This window comes from Simochromis diagramma, unplaced genomic scaffold (genome assembly GCF_900408965.1).
Source record: "Simochromis diagramma unplaced genomic scaffold, fSimDia1.1 OVJJ01000389.1, whole genome shotgun sequence".
Taxonomy (NCBI): domain Eukaryota; kingdom Metazoa; phylum Chordata; class Actinopteri; order Cichliformes; family Cichlidae; genus Simochromis; species Simochromis diagramma.
In genome coordinates this window covers 452,699-477,666 of record NW_024387227.1, presented here as the reverse complement: position 1 = coordinate 477,666, position 24,968 = coordinate 452,699, and the positions used below count along the sequence as shown (strand labels likewise).

General features: G+C 39.5%; 2 protein-coding genes across 2 annotated transcripts; both read left to right on the top strand.

Moving 5' to 3' along the window:
* Positions 1-7,835: 7,835 nt before the first annotated feature.
* On the top strand, positions 7,836-15,288 carry LOC120746672 (taste receptor type 1 member 3-like). The gene is made up of 8 exons (XM_040052097.1): positions 7,836-8,038; positions 8,141-8,441; positions 8,563-8,919; positions 9,017-9,442; positions 9,531-9,734; positions 9,845-9,965; positions 12,937-13,307; positions 14,187-15,288. The coding sequence occupies exons 1-8, from the start codon at positions 7,836-7,838 to the stop codon at positions 14,787-14,789; spliced, it is 2,586 nt and encodes an 861-aa protein (XP_039908031.1). The 3' UTR covers positions 14,790-15,288.
* Positions 15,289-18,216: 2,928 nt separating this feature from the next.
* On the top strand, positions 18,217-23,299 carry LOC120746674 (taste receptor type 1 member 3-like). Its single transcript, XM_040052099.1, has 8 exons — positions 18,217-18,510; positions 18,621-18,921; positions 19,197-19,553; positions 19,652-20,068; positions 20,158-20,361; positions 20,471-20,591; positions 21,564-21,934; positions 22,331-23,299. Exons 1-8 carry the CDS (start codon positions 18,308-18,310, stop codon positions 22,931-22,933), a joined length of 2,577 nt encoding a protein of 858 aa, XP_039908033.1. The 5' UTR covers positions 18,217-18,307; the 3' UTR covers positions 22,934-23,299.
* The last annotated feature ends 1,669 nt before the right edge of the window (positions 23,300-24,968 follow it).

Sequence of the window (24,968 nt, the reverse complement as noted above, 5' to 3'; positions counted from 1 at the left end):
TTGTCCTTTCACTAGAGCTTGTACTAAGTGACTTAGCATTCAGCATGTAGTTTCTTTTGGGCTTGTCTTTGAATGCATGCTTGTCTTGTTCAGTTGGCTTTATTGCAGGCAGAGAAGTGATAGGATTACATGCAATTCTTGCTTCTTTATTCAGGAATTTGACAAAATGACTAAAATCTGGGAACATTCTGTGTTCATCTTGAAACTCTGTCACCATTCTGTTCCACCGTGCACTTAGCCAATCAGGCAGCTTTGCAGCTATCCTCTGATTTTCCACACAGTCATGCAAAACTTGTAAACCTTGAACATAAGGTATGGCTGACTCAACACTGCTTAGAAAATCTGCAAAGTCACGTAGATCTTTAGTGTCTTTGTTGTTAATTTTTGGCCATGACTGAATCTTGTCACGATATGATTTGCCTATCACAAAGGGATCTCCAAACCTGTCGTTGAGTATCTCCCAGGCAGCATGATAAGCGGTGTCTGTTCCAACCAGAAAGTGTCCTTCAATAGCCTTCTTCGCTGAACCTCCAACATACTTTCTCAGGAAGAATAGCTTTTCTTGAATTGGCAGATTCTTGCGGTCAACTAATGTTTGAAAAGACAACTTCCAGTCATTATACTGCAGTGGATCACCTGTGAAGACTGGAGGCTCTGGGATTGGGATTCTGTTTGCAGTGATAGCTTCAGCGAGCATCCTTACAAGATCAGTGGAGGGCGTTTCATTTGCACTACGAATTGCTGTTTGAGGGACAGAGGCTTGGAGAGGTGCAGTTTGTTGCAGAGCTCTAACTTGAGAGGGGATGAATGGTTTTGAGTTCACATTTGGAAAGCTTGGTTGCGGGAAGGAACTATCTTGTCTTACTTGGGAATGAACAGGAGATTTGTCTTCATCCTCACTATTCACACTTTCAGCATACACTTTCAGTCTTGCTTGTGCTGCATTACGCTTTTGCAATTCTCTCAAAAGTTCCACTTCCTTTCTCTTTTCATCTAACCTTGTCTTTATTGAGGTGCTCTCAGTTAGAAATTGAGCTCTTTTCCTTGCATCCTCAACTTCAAGTTCTCTGATTTCTTCCTCACACTGATGCTGTGTTTTCATTATTTTAATGACTTCTTCTGTAGCTGCTACATCAGCTGCAGCTTCTTGTCTTTGTTGTAGTGTGACCAGAGATGATTGCTTTGACATCCCAGAGATAGACCTTGACTTATATGTGATCCTTGAAGAAGCGCTGGATGAACTGCTGTCATACACGGACTCTGAATCAGGCCAGGGTATACTATTTGGATCACCATCTTCTTCTAAAAGGCACCGAGCCTTTGCTCTGGCAGTTTCACTGATAGCCATGCACACATCACATCTTCTGCGCATTTCAATATCAGGACTTTGTATTTTTCTGATCTCATCATGAATGTTACAGATGTCAGTCATACTAGTGTCTATAACACTTACAGCTTCAGGTATTAACTCAATGTCTTTACTCTTCACCATTCTTTTAAATAAGTTTATGTGGTATTTCCACTTCTTGTAAACTCGCTCAAAATTGTTTGTCAAGTCATTTAACTTGGCTTCTTGTAAGGATTGTCCCTTTTCAGTGAGAGTGCGTGTGCGCTGGCTTCTGCGTAAGCTTTCTGACTGTGTGCCTTCAGTAAATACTGAGCACTGTGGAGTTTCTTCTCCATTTGTCTGCTCTTTACTTTCATCATTTTGAAAATTATCATCAGCACTTTCTTCTTCAGTGGGCTGTATTGCATCTTCATTTTCATCTGCCATGTTGTCTTAATAGTATTTTCACTTGACTTTAACATTTACTTGATAAATCTTGATTTTAGCTGCTCCTTAATATGAAAGGTCACTTTGAATTTCAAATGGAACTGAGGCTTGATAACAATTTACAAGTGCTTTGTTACTTCCAAGACACGGACTTTTGTGCTTGCTTGACTATTTTTCACTTGTTAGCTTGCTTCTTTACGTATTCAATGCATTTGCTGGAGCATGTGATACTTCTCTTGCTAGTAGCTTCTCTTGCTAGTAGCGTCTCTTGCTAGTAGCGTCGGTCCAACCATCTCGTTGCCTTCTCCGGAGCAGTGGAGTGTTCTACTATGCCGGCTTGTACACATACACGAGAGACACGAGAGTTCTTCTTCACTGATGTTTACTGTACTTCTCTTAACGTACAGGTACACCGTAGAACTGGTGAATACAAATGTACAAGAAAATTATATTTCAGCATTAAAACATATTACAATATAAAATTCACAAAATATAAACAAACATACCACTTTGGCCTGCAAGTAGACAAACCGGTGTAATTGGAACTTAGGGCTTATTTCTTCTTTCTTAGCTTGACTTTTACACAGCTAGACCGTCACCATGCGCAGCTTCTCTGACCTTACTTCCCAAAACAGGAAGTGACCTCTGCCCTTACCTTATACTTACAAAATTAACTGGTTACTTTCCATGTATCAAATTAACTTTACACCAATCCGGTAGGCAAAAAAGGAAAATGTTAACATGCTCAACACAAAAAATAAAACATACAAAATAAAATGCGTTAGTTACATTATCATTACAAGAGCTCCGCCTAGTGGTCAAATACTAACATTTCACCAACTGTTACATGTTTCATTTAATAATTTTAAAACTTTCATATCCGTATCTATATGTACATTTTTGGTTTTGTTTATGACTTGCTCTTCCGAATGTGTCAGGGTGGTCAGGTCAGGAGAAGGAGGACATATGATTTACAGGTGAATTTTCATAAAACCATCGCCCATGATGCGCTGACATATAAGCACATTGACGCGTTCTGGGTTCTGTCTCCTGCTTATCGGCATCATGGCTTCACATTTTATTCTGCTGGCTTTGTGCTGTTTCTTTAAACCTGCTGGAATGCAGTTCAACTGCCTTTAAGTGGGGATCTGGAAGCAAAATCTATCCCTGGAAGGTGATTTATTTTTTTCTAATTTATAGACCATAGTACACAATTCAGAATCAAGGTTATAAATAATAATAAAAATAATTTACATATTTACAGCTGTCTGAGGCTTTAAGGAACACTTCTGTTAACATCAATGGCACACATACAGAGTTTGACTAACAAAGCAACCCAAATATAGGATATTGCGCCTTATTGCTAAGGCTAAGCACCATGTCCCTCATAAAGATCTTGTAAAACTCATTCATGCTTTTGTGACTTCTAGATTGGATTACTGTAATTCTCTCTACTTTGGTCTTCAATCTGCTCTCCTTCACAGACTTCAGCTTGTCCAGAATGCTGCGGCTCGCCTCCTGACTGGCACTAGAAAGCATGCCTCTATCACCCCTGTTCTTATTGATTTGCATTGGCTACCCATAAAATATCGCATTGAATTTAAAATATTGTTGCTCACCTTTAAAATTATAAATAATTTAGCCCCTCGTTATATTGTCGATCTTCTTAGCCCTCAGGTCTTCAGCCCAATTACTCCTGGCTCAGCCTAGCTCTAGACTTAAATCTAGGGGTGACCGTGCTTTTGCCCTAGTTGCACCGAATCTGTGGAACAACCTTCCTATCGCTATCCATCCGTCAGATTCCATTTTATCTTTTAAATCCTCCAGGCCTCGAGGGCTGAGTCACCCTAGGTCAACACACCTGAATCAAATGATTAGTTCATTACCAGGCCTCTGAAGAACTTCAAGTGATGTAGATCATGGGTCTGTACTCTACAAAATGCACTAGATTATAATAATTATTGTTTCTCAATTACTCTACAATCATATAATACATACAGCAAATAACATAAAAAAGAATATTGTGTGTTTATTTAGCAACATGTAGTCTACAATACATTCTTACTTGTACATGAGCTTTTATGAAAGAATTATTTGTCAGGAATGTTGTTTTGTTTGTGGTAATGTTGGTCATAACAGCATGAACTGAATAAAAATAATGATGCAATTAAACATACGGTGTGACAAAAGTGTACTATGAGGTATTTTACTTGAATATATGATACGTATATATTTTCACAGTGTGGAAATTCATTAGAAATAGAAATTCTGCACTCACTGCATCTATCCATCCATTTTCTGCCACTTCTTCACATCTGGGTTGTTGGATCAACAACCTCAACATCCCAGATGCCTAGACCTCCCGCGTCCCAGTCACTTCCTCCACCTCTAGCTCATCTGGGGGAAAATCCTATTTCTAAAGACCAGTCATCCTTCAGAGAAGATTCAATTTGCTTTATTTTCATTTAGCACTACCTCAAAGACGCAATGTGGGAGGCAATTACGTTTCACAAGCTCACATGAAGATTCATCAGTCAGTAGAGTTTTTGATGTGCTGAGGTATATTCCCCACATGGGGAGCTAGAATGGTGGCGAGGTACTTGGAAACGTTGTAGGTGGCTGTTTATGCTGCTAACAATGGGGCTGAGTGGAACTAATCCTTTGTGGATCTTTGGAAGTTCATATATGCAAAGTATAGCATCCCCTGGGTACAGACAGTGGCACAAAAATTCATTTGTGCAGTGGAGCGAGAAGTGCTCACACCTCTACATTTGGAGAAACCAAACATCCACTCTATAAATGCATGGCACAACATAGAAGAGCCACCTCGACAGGAGAAGACTCAGCTGTACAACTGCATCTAAAAGATAATGGTCACTCTTTCAAGAATGCCAATGTTAACATTTTGGACAGAGAAGGAAGATGGTTTGAAAGAGGACTGACAGAAGCCATCTATGTCCACTGTGATCGACCATACTTGAGGAGGTGCAAACAGAGGAGGTGCCATACGACATCAGCTGTCAGTCAGTTACAATGTTGTTTTGAGATCCCTTCTCAGGTTCTTTAACCCCCACTCACATCTTGCGTCAGGTGACCTCAAAAGGTCACATGATAGGTTGAGGCAAGGACTCACAATGGTTTCACCCGTAACCTCTGCTAATAATGACCCACACCCCTTTTTGACACCTTTGCTCATGTGATGAGACACATGATTTTAATAGTGGGTCAAAGACCCTATTAAGGGGTAACTCCCACTAAGGTTTAAACATCTGGGACTCTCCACCATTTGGTCTTAAAACTTGTTACATCCCCCAGGAGGATGTTGGTTTTCTTCTTTCAACTAACTCCTTATGTTATGTCTTGGCTCCATCTCCTCTGTCCTGATTGGATGCTACTCACAGATATCCAGCTAATTGTCAATCAGCAGAGAGCTACTTAAGACCTGTGGAACTGTGTTTTTGGGCCCTCTGGCCATTTTGATTGCCATATCGGTGCAGTGTTTTGTTTGTTATGTTGGCCTTGGCTCTCCCTGAAATTATTCCCTCAGTCTGAACCATGATTTCAACGCTAGCATGAAATAAACATTTGAAAATTAGCATCTTGGCTCCTCCTTCACTATTTACCTTGATGTTAGTCCCTTCAAACGCCCTAGACTAGCCAGGGGACGTAACATAAATTGGGAGCTCGTCCGTAACAAACTTAGAGCAGGACTCAAGAGGAGACACAGGCGAGGAGACGTGACTTTAACAAAAAAGCAGGCCTTTATTATGGCTGATGACAGAAGGCAAAACAAGAGCTAAGATGAGTGCAGACAAGAAAACTAAACTGGAAAACAGACCATGAAAACCTATGATACTGAACACTATACCAGACTATGAAACTGTGGTAAAGCTATGACACTTTGAAGACTAATTCTATGACTGTGATTATGAAAACTGTGACGACTAGCAGGGACTTTACCAGACACCAGTGAAGTGTTAATTATGGTGAGCACACAGGGACCAATAGACTGGAAGACATTTTTGAGTAACGATGCAGATAAAAAGTCAAGTCAGCAGGAGGATGATTTCATTGAATTAACTAATTTTACCAGCTCGGGTAGTGAAACTGGTGAAAATCTATCTAAAATAACAGGCTGAGCTGAAGTAGGAACTGACAATGCAGATGCTGATGGGGAAATTTTTTTTCTTACATTACTAATTTTTTCTAGAAAGAAAGAAATTTTTTTTTTCACAATCTTCATTTGAAGAATTAGGGGCTGCAGGCAGAGCAGGGGTAATAATATCAGTAGTGTAACAATATCAGTAACTTAGCAACTTGTCCGTGACCTGGAGTGGGCACTCCACCCTTTTCTGGCTGAGAACCATGGCCTCAGACTTGGAGGTGCTAATTTTCATCCCCATCTTTCATTCTTGGCTGTGAACCACTGCGGTATGGTTTCATATAAACCTGGCACAAAAAGTACATTTGTTTGATTATTTTTTTGTTGTAACAATGATCTGTGCCAATAAATGTTATACTCTTGGAAAGCCTGTTTATTTCTCCTTAACTGCTGCCACAAGGAAAATGCTTTTGTGGGTTGAGCAGCAGAACTGAGTGTATGGGTTGTGGCCATGGCTGTTGATTCTTATTTTGCTGTCATTTATTATATGATTGAAGAGTGTTTGAAAACTTTTGATCTTCTGACTTGCTATTTGTCCATCAATCAGAGGTCCACTGGATGAAATGAGAAAGACCTGGGAGGACAGGGTTAAGGACAAAAAAAGACAACAATAAAGAAATATAGTAAATTATCTATATATAGAGCAATAGAGCATATTATCCCTTGATAAACTCCCCAATGTGTGTAGCTTTGGTGTCGGGTCCAGGATGTATTAATAGAATTTCACTTACCTTGGAGACTTTGGCAAAGCGCCCTCACAACACTGGCAGCAGGCTCAGTGCCACCATCTGGGCCTTCCACTGTAGCAACACTGCCCACTCCTGAATGTGCTGTGGCATTCCTTTGCTTTCACTTTGAACATCTCTATGATGGCCTGAGGATGGTCTCCACCCCCATCCAGTCCAGCCTCAGCATCAGTCACGGAGAGTGCAGCAGAGGCACCAGTGAGGAACCAGTCTCTACATAACCTGCCTCAGGCGCTCAGCCTGGTACTACAGCTTCTCCAGTTGCACTTGCCATATTGCCGCCTGCTCTTGCTGACAGTGCTACAACTTTCACCACCATATGCACCAGCAATAAGTCAGGCTATGTCTCCCACATTCCTTGGCTGGATTTCTGCCCAACTGTGAAACACACCAGTTCTGGGACCCCACCAAGACACACAGACAGCATTGCAGGCAAGTGATCTTTTATTTACAGGGATTTCTACTCTTGAGCTTTTGAACCTATTGCACCACCCTTCCTCTGCACCACTCTTCCTCTGCAGAAGAGCCGTAGACCAAACTCCACCACAGTATGATCTGTCCTCAATTTAGTAGAATAAAACGGAGAATAAACAGAAAACACATAATGAGAACCCACATACTCCAACACAACTCAAACACGAGAAAGCACGAATCATGACACTTATGAGATATAGTTAGACAAAAGAGAAACAAATTTCACACCACAAACAAATATCAACAAATTTCAGGAAATTACCCTGGTTAGATAACACCACTGGAACAGCATAAGCAAACATATCTCTACACATTGTGCAAAGTGAGTCGTTGCTCAAGCAAAATGTTATAAATACATTATCCTAACCATGTGAAAAACATTAAGGTATAGGAGACTGCATCATTTCTTGCTCCCACGATATTTCAAATTAAAAAATCGTTTTGGTATGATTGGAAAAAATAGATTAATCATGTCAAAAGGTTCACTTGTATTCAAATTTGATTTGTTATGTGTATGATTTGCATTTGCTTTTGCTAATGTGTCAGGTTTGGTTGGGCAAGTGAGGGAAGGCATGATGAGGACTTCCAGGTGAATTTGTATAAAACAATAATTTCCGAAACACTGACATAAGAACTCTGCTCTTATTGCTGTGGCTTCAGTCTCCCTCTTATTGGCGTCATGGCTGCACGTCTCGCTCTGCTGGTTTTGTGCTGTTTCTTTACACTGAGCTGCAGTGAGAGTTTGCCTGAATGGGTCAGCAACATTTCTACCAACCTCTTCAGTTTGTCTGGGGACATTATGCTCGGAGGGCTCTTTCCCATTAATGATGTCACCAGCAGCCTCAGTGACATAACGAAGCCCAACCAGATAAGATGTGAAAGGTAAGGATGGTTATGAACAACGCTTTCTTAACAACATGAGATTCAAAATAACTAACCCTGACTTACAATGACTTCTACTGTTTTCTGTTTGCTGCTGAACAGTGCAAACAATCGTGTACTGGGACTTGCTATAGCAATGAAATACGCAGTGGATGAAATCAACGGAAATCAGACTCTCCTCCCAGGCATCAAGTTAGGTTATGAAATCTATGACACATGCAGACAATCTTCAGTAATTATAAACCCTACTCTGGCTCTCCTAACTGAAAAATCCAGCCAAGAACTACCTGTGCGGTGTAATTACACTGACCATGAGCCCAGTACAGTTGCAGTTATTGGTCCTTTTGAATCAGAAATGGTGTCAGTTATTGGAAAACTCCTGGGATTTTTTATGCTACCACAGGTTTGAATACACATACATTTTGTAGTTATCAAATTTTTTTCTCTTGATTTACAAATTTGAGACTTGCAAAAATATTTTAAATGTAAAAGTAAATCGTTTCTGTTTTAAATTTTCACACCAGATTAGCTATGGAGCCACCAGCGACAAATTCAGTGATAGACTTCTCTACCCGTCATTCTTTCGTACTGTGCCAAGTGATAAATGGCAAGTGGATGTCATGATAAGGCTAATAGAGGAATTTGGCTGGAACTGGGTGGCAATTGTGGGCAGCGATGAGGAGTACGGGCAACGAGGTGTGCAGATGTTCACTAAAATGACAGTAAACACATCTGTCTGTGTGGCCTATCAGGGCCTGATTCCAGTGTACACTGACCCAGAACCAGCGATCAAAACCATCATAAACGATATCCAAACTACCAATGTCAGAGTGGTAGTGGTGTTTTCTCTTGCAGAGAAAGCTGAATACTTTTTTAGAGAGGTTAGTGAAACAGAGATTTAAAGTGATTCACAAATGTATTATTTTCTGCTAATGGACAGTTTGTTCAGTACCAGTCAACCAATGCAATTTATTCCAGGTTATCAGGAGTAATTTAACAGCTGTGTGGATCGGCAGCACAAGTTGGGCAATACATACTCGAGTGACTTCCCTGCCCAACATTGAAACAGTTGGTACAATCATTGGATTTGTTGACAAAACAGACACCCTCGGCCTGTTCAAAGATTATGCAATAGAGCTTTTCAAGAAACTCAGTGAAGAGCGGCCAAAGACATCCACTCCAACCACAAATCCTGACAGTCAAAACAATCCAAACAATCGCTGCCCACAATGCTGGAATTTGTCACTAGACAACATTAGCATAGTGGAAGCACCTGCAGTCCAGACATCAGCTTTCAGTGTGTATGCTGCTGTTTACAGTGTAGCACAGGCACTGCATAACCTGCTGGAGTGCAATTCAACTGCCTGTAAGTGGGGATCAGGAAGCAAAATCTATCCCTGGAAGGTGATTTATTTTATTTTTCTACTATATGAGACACTATACAAAGTTTGGGATCGAGCTTATCAGTAACAGCAATAATTGCATTTTGCAGCTCTTGCAGGTTTTAAAGAACACTTCTGTTAACATAAATGGCACACGTCTAGACTTTGACAATGATGGCAATCCGAACATAGGATACGATATGATTCAGTGGATCTGGACAAACTCATCTCAAGTGGACTTTAGAAATGTGGGAGAATTTACTGAACAAAAGCTGTTCCTCAACAAGTCCCTCTTTCAGTGGCACACTAAACAGGTAACGCTTGTAACTCAGTTAAATCTTCACAACTTCTAGCATGTAAAAGCTTTCATGTCCAGTTCATGATCTATTTTACGATCTTAAATTTTGTACCGCAACCTTCACAGATTCCTGTGTCCACCTGTTCAGCAAAATGTGACAAAGGCCAGGTCCTCAGAGTCAAAGGTTTCTATTCCTGCTGTTTTGACTGCATCGACTGTTTGGCAGGCACCTACCAGGCAAATGAAGGTGATGTTGTCTCAGATGAGATTTATGCTCATACAGAGCAACCAGTAAGAATCCACAGTGTTATGTGACAGCCTTATTCCAGAATGGATTAAATTCATTTTCACCTCAAGATTTTACACATAATACTTCATGTTGGCAAAGTGAAAAAAAATCTATGTCTTAATTCTACAAAATAAATATAAGTTTTTCTAAAAATAAAACATATAAACTGTAAATAAGTGTTCACAGCCTTTGCTCAATACTTTATTAAAGCACCTTTGGTAGCAATTACAGCCTCTAGTCTTTTTGACTATGATGCTACATTCTTGGCATTCCTGGTTTTGGGCAGTTTCTCCCATTCTTCCTTGCAGAACCTCTGAAACTCCATCGGGTTTGATGGAGAGTGTAATTGCACAGCCATTTTCAGATCTCTCCAGAAATATTCAATTGGATTCAAGTGTGGGCTTTGGCTAGGCCAATTAAGGATATTCAGAGTGGTCCCGAACCCACAAATTTGTTATGATGCCTGTGTGCTTAGGGTTGTTGTTCTTTTGGAAGATGAACTTGAACCTGATGAATCAGAGGTCCAGAGCACTGGTTGCCTCCATAATAATAATAATAATAATAATAAATTTTATTTATGAGCGCCTTTCAAGTCACCCAAGGACACTTTACAATAGGATAAAACACTTAGTAAAACAATGGCAGAATAAGAACAATAAATAAAAGCACAAGATAAAATTAACAAACAGTGGATTCACAGTGAATATGCAGATTTGAACAGATGAGTTTTGAGTTGGGATTCAAACTGAGAGAGAACCAATGTTTCTTATTTCTGGGGGCAGAGAGTTCCACAGCCTGGGAGCAGAGCAGCTGAAAGCTCTGCTTCCCATGGTGGTGAAGGGGAAGGAAGGTACAGTAAGCTGGATAGAAGAAGAAGATCGAAGTGAACGGGCAGAACAAGTGGTGGTTAACAGGTCAGAAAGGTAAGGAGGAGGTATGAATGGCCTTGAAGGTGAGCAGAAGAAGTTTGAAAATTATCCGGAATTTCACAGGGAGCCAGTGAAGTTCCTGAAGAACAGGGGTGATGTGCTGGTAGGAGGGGGTTCTGGTGATAATGCGAGCAGCAGAGTTCTGAACCAGTTGGAGCTTATGGAGGGATTTTTGGGGGAGACCATGCAGAAGAGAATTGCAGTAGTCAATACGGGAGATAACAAGGCTATGGACAAGAATGGACGTAGACTGGGTGGAAAGACAAGGAAGCAATCTGTTAATGTTACGTAGATGGAAGTAGGCAGAACGGGTGAGATTATTGATGTGAGATTTATAGGAAAGTGAACTGTCTAGGATGACACCAAGGCTCTTAACCTGAGGAGAAGGGAAAACTGTGGAGTTATCGATGGTGAGTGAGAAATGGTTCGCCTTCAGAAGGTTGGATTTGGTGCCAATAAGGAGGATCTCAGTTTTATCCTCATTGAGCTTTAGAAAATTAGAGGTAAACCAGGATTTTAACTCAGATAGACATTCTGAAAGGGAGGAAGGTGGGAGGGAGGAATCAGGTTTGCAAGAGAGATAACTGGGTGTCATCAGCAAAACAGTGAAACTGAAGATCAAATTTGTGGAAAATGGTACCTAGATGTATATTATGAAGAGAAGAGGGCCTAAAACTGAGCCTTGAGGTACACCAGAGGTGACGGGGAATAGACGAGAGCGGAATGATCTTAGTTGAATAAACTGGGAACGGTCGAGGAGATATGATTGAAACCAGGCGAGGGGTGTGTCAGAGATGCCAAGAGAAGAAAGTCTGCTTAGAAGGACAGAGTGAGAAATGGTGTCAAAGGCTGAGCTCAGATCTAAAAGGACGAGAATGGTGAGAAGACCAGAGTCAGCTCCGATTAGAAGATCGTTAGTGACTTTAAGTAAAGCAGTTTCTGTACTGTGACATGAGCGAAAACCAGATTGAAATCTCTCGTAGATATTATTATTAACCAGGTGTAAATGAAGTTGAGCTGCAACCACTTTTTCGAGTATCTTAGAAATGAAGGGTAAATTGGAAATCGGACGGAGGTTGTTAAAGTTGTTAGGATCTAAAGAAGGTTTTTTCAGTATAGGAGTGACTAGAGCAGTCTTCAATAAGGAGGGAACGATACCGGTGGTGAGAGAAGAGTGAATGATAGCAGAGATGAGTGGGAGTAAAGAAGAGAGGCAGGATTTCACAAGCCCCGTGGACATGGGGTCAAGATGACATGTGGCAGGCTTTGATTTACATATGAACTTGGAAATATCAGATAAATCAGGAAGATGAAAAGTGGAAAACGGCTCAAAAAGGAGAAAAGGTTCTGGAGAGGGCGTAGACACAACATTTGATCTCAGTTGCTGGTGGATGTTATTGATTTTCGTAGTCCAGAACAGCATCAAGGAGTTGCAGGTTTCAGAGGAATAGAAGTGCAGTGGTAAAGCGTTGGGGGGTTGAATTAGTTTGTTGAGAACTGAAAACAGAGTCTTTGCCTCCAGACATGACACTTGGAATTAATGTCAAACAGTTCAATCTTTGTTTTGTCAGACCAGAGAATTTTGTTTCTCGTGGTCTGAGAGTCCTTCAAGTACCTTTTTGAGAAACTCCAGGCAGGCTGCTATGTGCTTATTCTTGTGGAGTGGCTTCTCTCTTGCGAGTCTACCCTTCAGGCCTGATCAGTGAAGTGTTGTAGGCATGGTTGTTGCTCTCACATACACTGCAACTATGGAACCTTATATAGACAGATGTGTCCCTTTCCAAAACATTAGGTTTTGTTAATTAGGGCAATACATTTCTCCTCTTCAAATCAGGGGAATGATTTTCTTATCTCTTTCTGTGTAAGAAGGCATAAAAATGAAGTAAGTCACACATGTAGCCCGTGCAAGATAGGATCTCTAAATGGTGCGTGTGTGTACTGTTGTGATGTTTTATTTTGCTTTTTAATTTAGCCATATTTTTGTGCTTTCCCAATCATAGACGACACCCAGTGTACTAAATGTCCCGACGGTCAGTGGTCCCAGCATCGCAGCACGAACTGCACTGACCCCATCTTTAAGTTTTTCACCTGGGACAGCGAGGATGCTGTGATAATGATGCTGGTTGGTGTGCTGCTGCTGATATGTCAGGGGTCGGTGGGTGTTATGTTCCTGATGCACCGAGGAACCCCCCTGGTAAAGGCTTCTGGGGGACCCTTGAGTTTTGTGGCTGTGCTCGGCCTGATGGGAGCATGTCTCAGTCTGCTGCTCTTCCTGGGGGAGCCCAGGGATGTGGTCTGCCGTCTTCAGCTGCCCTTCACTTCCATTTTCCAGACTGTCACCCTCTCCGTTATCCTGTCCATGTCACTACAGGTGAGTTAATACTGGTGAAATACTGCCCCACAATGGCAGTGTGCAGAAATGGCAGAATCAGTTAAAGAACATGCTCGATAAAATACAGATAGAAGGTATGCAGTGTGTTAATTTTTCTGTCTTCCCTAAGCTTTCCAGTCTTCAATAAAAATTTTTTTCTAACTTTAATTTGATAATTGCTACTGACACATACTTACACAAATTAGAGATATCACATGTATTTATTGGCCAGTTTTCAAGGAACGTTTACTTTTGCAAGACAGACCAGATATTTAGCATGACACAGAAACAAAACTGTTCAAGAGCTATTAATATGTATATACTCCCATCAATAAAAGAAAATCTACATTTTCAATTTAATACATGCAGTTTAAATAAAACCCCACAACATTGTGTAAAACATAGTAAAAACATCAGTCATGATCACTGTGTGGTGTCAAGAAAAGGGATTTCAGTAAGAACTTTACAAATAATACACCAACAGCAAAAAATGATTATAAATTGTAAAAAGGTGGCATTTTACATATAAAAGGTCAAAGGTCAACTTAACTGCTACGGCTCAGTATTTTGAAAAAACATTTTTCTGTCTAATGTCTATGAGGCAGTTGTAACCATTTGGCTCGATGCTCAGCTTCATCTTCGTTGCAGTGTTTCCACATTTTAGAATTTTTACCTTATTTTCAGCGTAAACTGTAACTTGACAGGTTTGTGGAGGCATACAAGTGTAATCTACTTTAGATTTCTCAAAAAAATTCAGAAGTTGTTTTTAGTGAAAGCGCATAAAAGCACAAGCGCTTTTGGACAAAACACATAATGTAATATAAGAAAAATAAAAAATAAAGACATAATCAGGATGATAACTTCTTCTTTTTTTAACAGATAATTTGCGTGACAGAGTTCCCAGAGATGGCTGCCTCTCACCTGCATTTGTTAAGGGGCCCTGTGAGCTGGCTGTTTGTGCTGATCTGCTGCGCTGTGCAGGCTGGTCTCTGTGGCTGGTTTGATCAAGAAGGACCTTCATTGTCTGAATATGTGGCAAATATGACAATAGACTTTGTAGAATCATTCCTCTCGTGTCCTGTTTCACCTTTGATTGGATTTGCTTTAATGCAAGTTTTCAATGGTGCAATGGCCCTTGCATCATTCATATGCACCTTCATGGCAGTGGAGCCTCTTCATCAGTATAACTTAGCCAGAGACATCACCTTTTCCACCCTGATCTACTGTGTCATTTGGGTGATCTTTATTCCAATTTACGTAGGCAACAACAGTGATAATAACAAGAACAGGTCAGTTGTCCATGTTTATTTCAGCCTGGCAAGCAACTTTGGACTGCTGGCAGCCTACTACTTTCCAAAATGTTACTTCTTGTTAAAGAAACCTGAATTAAACACAGCAAAGTACTTCTGTACCTTCTTAGAGGGCGTCCCACCAACTCAAACTCAGGAAGAACAACAGCCAAAAGCAGAGGAAGGGCAATAAAACAACTGAGCTTCTTACTAAGAAAATCAAAGAATCTCAAAATTCCATAGCTTTTGCTTTCTATGAGGATAGGAATGATTGAGTAATTTGCAGCATAGTTCAGTACACCACAAAAGAAACTAGATAATATTATAAAAATCGTTGTTTCTGAATTACTCTACAATCATGTAATACATACAGCAAATAACACAGAAAGTGCATTGCATTTATATAATAACGTGTAGTCTGCAAAAGAGTTTAAAATAGATTTGTACCTGTAAACTATTTTATTCAAGAATTATTTTTTTTTCTATATTTCTTTTGTTTGTGTTACTGCAGTTTCATGAACTGGATGAAAATAATGAAGCAATTAGACATACTGTACTGTGACAGTTTTTTATCTCTATCACTGGATTTTTAACCTACAATGTTTGTCATTTAAAAATATAATAATTGCTTTTCTCTTTAAAAATACTCTCAAGTTATCTAAAAGTAAAATTGTTATGCACACAATTCTGCCTCAGAGTAATACACATTAAATTATCAAAATCTTGATACACTGACTAAGTTTGGGTTTAATCTTTTCTCTGGTAAAGACAGATTGTAAATTTATTGTTGTGAAACTGGTTCCGTCTTTTTTTTCTTTTTTGCATTAATACTTGTGGTGTGAACTTCATAAATAATATAGAATGTGTTGTACACTATTGTACTTGCAGTGTATTTTCATCTTAAATACATTAAAATACTAGTCAAAAATATTTGACATGCTCAGTACAAAACTTGAGAGCTATTTATGACTAAATGTAGCTGCCATATTGTGTGTGTGTGTGTGCATGAGAAGCAAATCTTTAAGACCACAGAGGGAGAAACTGAGGAACTCTGCAGTGTCATATCATGGCTGAATAGACATCAGAGTGCACACAGGTGAGTAAGTGTGTATCCAACCGCTTCCAGGTGCCACAGGCAAGAAAAGCTTTGAGGCCATAACTTTCAAACATATATCCACATGCTTTGCAATGCTGAGTTGTACTTAGCCTAAACACTTCTCACACTCAAGCTTCCATCTGTATCACTGACCAAGGAAAACTAATTGTCATTATCTATATTAATATTCTCAATATATTTATTAGAAACATATATTTGTGTATTATACTACATTTTGTAATCCCTTCAATGTGTGATATCATGTGACTGCTTATCCATGGCAGTTAGAACACATGCTTCAGTCCACCACCCCGGTCTGCCAATCCAGAGGTACTGCCCCCTGATCTCTACACAACATTGTAGAGGCGTGTCAACCAAGAAAGCCTCAGTGTTCCCAGTCTCCCTTGGAATGCTCTTGAAGCTCTGCCGGAGGTGTGAGTTGAAGATCTCTCAGACCAGGGCCTCTGCCAGGTGTTCCCAGAGCACCCTCAACCACCCCGCCTATGGACTCCAAGAAGGCTGGGTACTCTGAACGTTGTTCAGTGCATAAGCACAGATGACAGACAGGGCACGTTCCCTGACCCAAAGGTGCTGGGAACAAACCCTCTGATTCCAGTGCCTAAGCTGTGCTTTGAGGTGAGCCCGACTATATCTAGCCGGTAACTCTCAACCTTAAGCACTAACTCAGCCTCCTTCCCCACAAGAGAGATAACATTCCATGTCCTAATTGCTAGTTTTGGTAGTCACGCAATGCCCATCTTTCTGTAGGCCCATAGTGTAATTTGAATTCTTGAATGATGTTGTAATAGATATCAGCTTAACAACTAAAATTATGGCTGTGGTGTTCAATGCGTTTAATTACCAAATATTGCTTTTCTGATTTACACCTTTTAATTTCGTACTTGTAAGTAGTTATAAGTTTTTTATGAGATACCTTATGATAAAAAACAATGGCTTGTGTTTTTTCAAACCCCTGTTACCAAAGATTTCCTGTAATAGTAAAAGAAGGCAAAAAAGAAAAAAAACTTCAAAGCTGATTTAAAATGTGTTTAAATGGACATTTAAAAGGAGCTTACTTTGTAAGTCTGCTGAAGGTTTATGCAAATATCTTGGGAGGAAATATTTAATTTGCTTTGTGGATGAGCAACATTGCATGCAAATAAACATACCAAGCCAACAGTGAGGGAAATATATGACATGATATTTCAAAACAACGTGCTTACTAGACCCAACTCTGGATAGTCACGTTTTCAGGGGTTGAAAAAACCTGAAAAGTTAATCAAAAACACTCAAGATACAAGGTTTTGGTTTAATAGCGTCTTAGCAAAGAGGCATAATGGAATTTAATGTGTGAGATTGTTTAAGTGTCATTGTTTGTATGTGGATTGAAGAGGGGATAACCAAAATTCTGAACACTGCAGGCAGAATACTTAACAAAAAGTCCCAGACCTTTTCAAATAAAAGGGGAGCATAACAGACAACATGGCATTGGACACAAGGATGACTGCAGTATGTACACAAACAAGACCGATTAAGAATACAGGATAGCTGGGAGAATGAACCGCAGGTGCAGACTAAGAGGAAACTGAAAGGAAGGTAAACTCAACATAAAAGCAACCACCTACCAACTACCTACCATTAAAGTAAAACAGGAAATATGACTGTAAGAAGTCTTACATGAAAACGAAGACGGAGGTAAGGAAGACATAAACACTGAAAGAGGAAAGAAGAGGCAGTCAAACACTGTGGGAAATACACATGAGAATTTGCATAATTATGATGAAGGAACTGACCTCCCAGCCCATTGTTCCTTCAGTGGGCTGGTTTCAGTCATTTTGCAAATATACTGTTTATAAGACTGGGGAAACCTGCAGTCAGCTGAGACTGAAGAAGTCACTTGGATGAGTGACGAAACGTTTCTCTCACTGAAAACGCTACGTCCAGATGAACAGAATCAAACTTTTGGAGATGTACTTCCCCGGATGATTGAGCATGCATCAAGAGATCCATAAAAACCAGAACTCACACAATACAACAGTAAAAAAGCGTAACAGAAAACCTTGAAATAAAAACAGAGTTCAGCAATAGCACAAGAAATAAGTCTCACTTTTAGAATATTAAAGAAATTCAAATAAGAATCCTAAATTTAATAAATACTACCCAAACTCAAATACCACAAGAACTCTAGAATACCAGAATGATTATGAAATCTAAAAAAAAAAAAAAAAAAAATTAAAAAACACTAGAACAGCAGAGAGAATAGAAATCTCTTAATGGGCCCTAAAAGTCCAAAGCAACTCAAAACTCAAAGATCCAAACCAGGAATCATGATACTCATGATAGATAGTTATTCCAAAGACAAACAAATTTCAAACCACAAACAAATTCTATGAAAATACTCCGGAAAGATGAACACTGCAGACATACACACAAACACACAAAAGTGCAAAGTGAATCTTTTTTCTCAGAAAACCATCGAGGTTTTAAATATGTCTGTGTGATGGCCAGAAGTGGGAGAACACAGGTGAATTTGCATAAAACCACCTACATGATGCACTGACATAAAAATACACTGCTGTCATTGCTGTGGCTTCATTCGCTTGCTTATCAGTGTCATGGCTTCACGTTTCGCTCTGCTGGTTTTGTGTTGTTTCTTTACACTGAGCTGCAGTGAGAGTTTGCCTGAATGGGTCAACAACATTTCTACCAGCCTCTTCAGTTTGTCTGGGGACATTATGCTCGGAGGGCTCTTTCCCATTAACGATGTCACTAGCGGCCTCAGTGACATAACAGAGCCCAACCAGATAAGATGTGAACGGTAAGGATGGTTGTGAACAACCCTTAATAATAACATGAGACTCTAGATAATCGTGTATGCTAACCCTGACTTACCACAATATTTACTGTTTTCTGCTTGTGGATAAACAGTGTAAATAACTTTGGACTGGGACTTGCTATAGCCATGAAATACACAGTGGATGAAATCAATGGAAAACAGACTCTCCTCCCAGGCATCAAGTTAGGTTATGAAATCTATGACACTTGCACAAAATCTTTAATTATTATAAACCCTACTCTGTCTTTCCTCAATGGAAAATCCAACCAAGAACTACCTGTGCAGTGTAATTACACCGACTATGAGACCAGTACAGTTGCAGTGATTGGTCCTCTTGGCTCAGAAATGGTGTCAGTCATTGGAAAACTCCTGGGATTCTTTTTGATGCCACAGGTTTGAATACACATACATCTTAAGATTTGCAGCATAGTTTCTATTAATGCAAAGATCTGACAATAAATATTTCAAATGTAAAAGTAACTCTTACAAGTCGATCAAAGGATTTGTGCCAGGTTATATCACAGAAAAATTAACTTGTTCTTTTATTGCCTGATCTTTAGATAATTGTTTTTTTGTTTTGTTTTTACCTTGAAAATGATATATTAGGTCTTACATGTCAATAGTGATTAGAGTTATCTCTGATTTTCTGTTTTTAATTTTCACACCAGATTAGCTATGGGGCCACCAGTGACAGGTTCAGTGATAAACTTCTCTACCCGTCATTCTTTCGTACTGTGGCCAGTGACAAATGGCAAGTGGATGTCATGATAAGGCTAATAGAGGAATTTGCCTGGAACTGGGTGGCAATTGTGGGCAGTGATGAGGCATATGGGCGACGAGGTGTGCAGATGTTCACCAAATTGGTAGAAAAAACATCTGTCTGTGTGGCCTATCAGGGCCTGATTCCAGTGTACACTGACCCCGAACCAACAATCAAAACCATCATAAACAATATCCAAATGACCAATGTTGGAGTGGTAGTGCTGTTTTCTCTTCCAGAGCAAAGTAAAATCTTTTTTAGAGAGGTTGGTGAATCAGAGATTTAAAGCAGCTAAGAACTGTATTAATTTCTATTAGTGCATGGAGTTTGTTCAGTACCAGTCAATCGTTTAATTTTTTCCAGGTTATCAGGAGTAATTTAACAGCTGTATGGATTGGCACCACAAGCTGGGCCATCGATCCTCAAGTGACTTCTCTGCCCAACATTGAAACAGTTGGTACAATCATTGGATTTGTTGACAAAACAGACACCCTCGGCCTGTTCACCAATTATGCAAAGGAGCTTTTCAAGAAACTCAGTGAAGAGCGGGCAAAGACATCCACTCCAACTATAAATCCTGAGAATCCAAATGATCGCTGCCCACAATGCTGGAATTTGTCACCAGACAACATTAGCATAGTGGAAGCACCAGACGTGCAGACATTAAGTTTTAGTGTGTATGCTGCTGTTTACAGTGTAGCACAGGCACTGCATAACCTGCTAGAATGCAATTCAACTGCCTGTAAGTGGGGATCTGGAAGCAAAATCTTTCCCTGGAAGGTGATTTATTTTTTCTAATTTATAGACCGTTGTATTTAAAATCAAGCTTATCAACAATAACAAAATGAGTTAAATTACATTTTTTACAGCTGTCTGAGGCTTTAAGGAACACTTCTGTTAACATAAATGGCACACGTATAGAGTTTGACCAATATGGTGACCCGAACATAGGATATGGTGTGATTCAGTGGATCTGGACAAACTCATCTCAAGTGGACTTTAGAAATGTGGGAGAATTTACTGAACAAAAGCTGTTCTTCAATAAGTCCCTCTTTCAGTGGGACACTAATCAGGTAACTTTTGTAACTCAGAAAAATATGTACAACTTATGTAAAAACTTTAATATCCAGGTCACGATCCAGTTTGAGATCTTGGATTTTTTTTTTACCACAAACTTTGCAGGTTCCCGACTCCACCTGTTCAGCAATGTGTGGCAAAGGCCAGGTCCACAGAGTCAAAGGCGTCTACTCCTGCTGTTTTGACTGTATTGACTGTTTGGCAGGCACCTACCAGGCAAATAAGGGTAATGTGGTAGTCTCAGATATCTGATGTTGCTTATTTGTGGGCGACCGTGGCTCAGGGGGTTGGGAAGCGTATCTGTAACCGGAAGCTCGCCGGTTCGATCCCCGGGCTCTTTGTCCTGGTCGTTGTGTCCTTGGGCAAGACACTTTACCCTACCGCCTACTGGTGTTGGCCAGAGGGGCCGATGGCGCGATATGGCAGCCTCGCTTCTGTCAGTCTGCCCCAGGGCAGCTGTGGCTACAACTGTAGCTGCCTCCACCAGTGTGTGAATGTGAGAGTGAATGAATAGTGGCCTTGTAAAGCGCTTTGGGTGCCTTGAAAAGCGCTATATAAATCCAATCCATTATTATTTGCTTCCTTGTCAAGATATTCAGTGCATCTAGTAAAAATCCACAATGGTACGCTTCTTTAATATGTTGCTATGTGACAGCCTTATTCCAGAATGGATTAAATTCATTTTCATTTCAAAATTCAAGATTCTTGCTCATATCTAAGCATATAAATGTCAACAGATTCATTTAAAATAGAATAAAAACAGGTAAACATAAAGAGCCTTTCACTGTCCTAATAAATACAAAATCTACCTGTCACACCTGTAAAAATTCACAATTAAAATGCGGTAACTAGTTTTAATCTGTGATAATCACAGAGTTAAAATAGTATTCAGTAGATGTGCAGGCATTATATTTGAACCTTTTTTGTGCTGAAAGGAGACTTTCAAGACTCACTGTATTCAGGCAATTAATGCATCTTCTTTGCAGTATTTAGCTAAATCAATGACCTGTAATACTAGATTAAAAACACAAATGAGAAAGTTGTATCATTTTCTTGTCTTTATCTGCAAATCAGCATAATCCATAACATGTCACTGATGTGTGATAGGATCCCTAAATGGTGTGTGTATGTTGTTTGTTTGTTTGGTTGATTTTTCGTTTTTAATGGAACCAAATTTTTTGTGCTTTCTCGGTCATAGACGACACCCAGTGTACTAACTGTCCTTACCGCCAGTGGTCCCAGCATCGCAGCACGAACTGCACTGACCCCATCTTTAAGTTTTTTACCTGGGGCAGCCAGGATGCTGTGATAATGATGCTGGTTGGTACCGTGCTTTTGGTATGTCAGGGGTCAGTGGGTATCGTGTTCCTGATGCACCGAGGAACCCCCCTGGTAACGGCCTCAGGGGGACCCTTGAGTTTTGTGGCTGTGCTCGGCCTGATGGGAGCCAATCTTAGTCTACTGTTTTTCCTGGGGGAGCCAGGGGATGTGGTGTGTCGTCTTCAGCTGCCCTTCACTTCCATTTTCCAGACTGTCACCCTCTCCGTTATCCTGTCCATCTCACTACAGGTGAGTTAAGACTGGTGAAACACTGCCTCACAATGGCATTGTGCAGAAACTTCAGAATCAGTTAGAGAAAAAGCAGATAGAAAGCATGCAGTGCTTTAATTCTTCTCTCAGCTTTCCCGCCTTTTTTAAGTTTGTTTTAAAAAATATTTTGATTATTGCTTATGGCACATCCAATTAGAGACATTGTGTGTAATTAGAGACAGTTTCTATTGTACTTTTAATTTTGTACCTTAATTGCAGCAGTATTCAACTTTGAAGCAAACAGCTGACATGAATGAACTATTGATCTATAAGAATCTCATTTGTTGGTTAAATATGTCTAACTTTATTTCATTATTTTAGGCCTTTCCATAAGATCTTACGCATGCTTAGAACCCAACCTTTCTTTTCAAACAGATACTCTATGTGACAGAGTTCCCAGAGATGGCTGCCTCTCACCTGCATTTGTTAAGGGGCCCTGTGAGCTGGCTGTTTGTGCTGATCTGCTGCGCTGTGCAGGCTGGTCTCTGTGGCTGGTTTGTTCAAGAAGGACCTTCGTTGTCTGGATATTTGGCAAATATGACAATAGACTTTGTAGAATCATTCCTCTCGTGTCCTGTTTCACCTTTGATTGGATTTGCCTTAATGCAAGGTTTCAATTATGCAATGGCCCTTGCATCGTTCATGTGCACCTTCATGGCAGTGAAGCCTCTTCATCAGTATAATCTAGCCAGAGACATCACCTTTTCCACCCTGATCTACTGTGTCATTTGGGTGATCTTTATTCCTATCTACGTAGGCAACAACAGAGATAATAACAAGAACAGGTCAATTGTCCATGTTTATTTCAGCCTAGCAAGCAACTTTGGACTGCTGGCAGCCTACTACTTTCCAAAATGCTATTTGCTGTTAAGGAAACCTGACTTAAACACAGCCAAGTACTTCTGTACCTTCTTAGAGGGCGTCCCACCAACTCAAACAGAAGAGGAGCCACAGCCAAAAGCACAGGAAGGACAATAAACAAACTGTTCATAAAGTAAATGAAAGAATGTGAAAAAATGATTTCCTTTCTATAAGGACAGCAATAGTTGTGTAATGTATACCATGAGACTGTACTCTACAAAATACACTAGATTAGATATAATAATGATATAATAATCATTGTTTCTCAATCACGCCACAATTATGTAAATTATACACCAAATACTGTAGAATGAATATATTGCAGGTGCCAGTTTAGCTCAGTGGGATGAGAAGGCAACCATATGCCGAGTGGCTGCCGGCCCAGGTTTGAATCCAACCTCCCCTTTGTTGCATGTCTTCCCCTCTCTCCCTCAACTTTCCTGTCAATCTTTACTGTCCCTATAAAATAAAAATGCCAAAAAAGAAAAGAAAAGAAGAAGAAGTTATTTTTATTTAGTAACATGCAATCTATAACAGATTATTTGTCTAAGAAATTATTATTTTTCAGGTTCATATTTTGTTTGTGTTGATGTTGGTGACAAAAGTATTTACTGAATTAAAGTAATGCTCTAATTAAACAATGTAGTGTGAAATCTTTACTCTAACATTATTGGTTGTAGTTTAGAAACCTACTATTAGAGATTTAATGGCATTTTGCTTCAGAATAATCTCACTCTCAGTGCTCACGTCATGCAGACAGTTTTGCTTCAGAATAATAAACATTAAATTATTTCAATTTTATTATTGTGTCACTGACTAATTTTGGGTTTGACCTTTTATCTGGTAAATATTGTATTGCAAATTACTGCTGTATAACTCTTTTAGTACTAGAATGTATTGTACACTACTGTACTTGAATTGTATATGGATTCTAAATACATTAAAATTGGAGTCCAAAGTTTTTCACATGCTAAGCACAATAAAACCTGAAGGCTATTTTTGACTAAATGTACTACTTAGCACACATATTTACCAATAATTGTAGCATGAATTGTGTGTTTGGGGGAGTAATTGACTGCTTCCAGGTGCCACAGGCAGGAGAAACAAGCAGGAACCAGAATGAGACTCCGCCTTTGAAATGCTCAAGTAGAATTATGCACTCACACGCCCTCATGCACACAAACCGAGAAGAGAAAGAGAGAGCAGAGAGTGGAGAGACAGGAAGACTGACAGTTCATTATGAAATGGCTTTAATGATCTGACCCACTTGAGATCAAATTGGGCTGTATGAGTCCTTGAAGTAATATGACTCCGACACTCCAGCTTAACATTTAAGAACAGTTCAAGGTCCTATGATCCTGATCACAGAGAAATAAATAAACCTGCAGCCAGTTAAGTTAAAAGAAAGAATTAAAGAATGTATCAATTCAACAAATTTATTTTTGTTGTTGTTGCTGCTTTTTCATTTTTAACTCAACGCCTTACTGCTTGTCATAATTTTAATAATTCAAATAAACAGTAAGCAGAACAGTAATCACCCTATCACCTCATTTTAGTTTCATTTGAATGCACACTGGCTTTACATGGAAATTAAAGGAGGCATATCGAGTGGCCAGAAAGTTTTTATTGGTATAGATATCAGCTTAACAACTGGAAATATGTCTGTGTTTTTAATGCATTTAATCAGGCACACCAAATATCAATTTTCTCTTTTCAACCATTTCATACAGTAGTTGTAAGTAGTTATAAGATATTTAAGCGATACATATAGATTTTTTTTAAATGGCTACATGTTTTTCAAACTCCTGTTACTAAAGATTTCCCCAAAAAGATTTTCATATTTATATGAACATGAAAATATTCATTTTGTTTGAAAACATGAATCCAAAATATGCAAATATGAACAAAAAATTCAAAGCTGATATAAAATGTGTTTAAATTAATATTTAAAAAGAGCTTACTTGCATGCCCGCTGTAGTTTTATGCAAATATCTTGGGAGGAAATATCTAAATTTGCTTTTGTGCATGAGCAACATTACATGCAAATAAACATTCAAAACCATCAGTGAGGTGAATACAAAACATAAAAGTTAAAATGGATAAACATAGATCTTAATACAAATGTATATAATGTATATACGTTTCCCATATA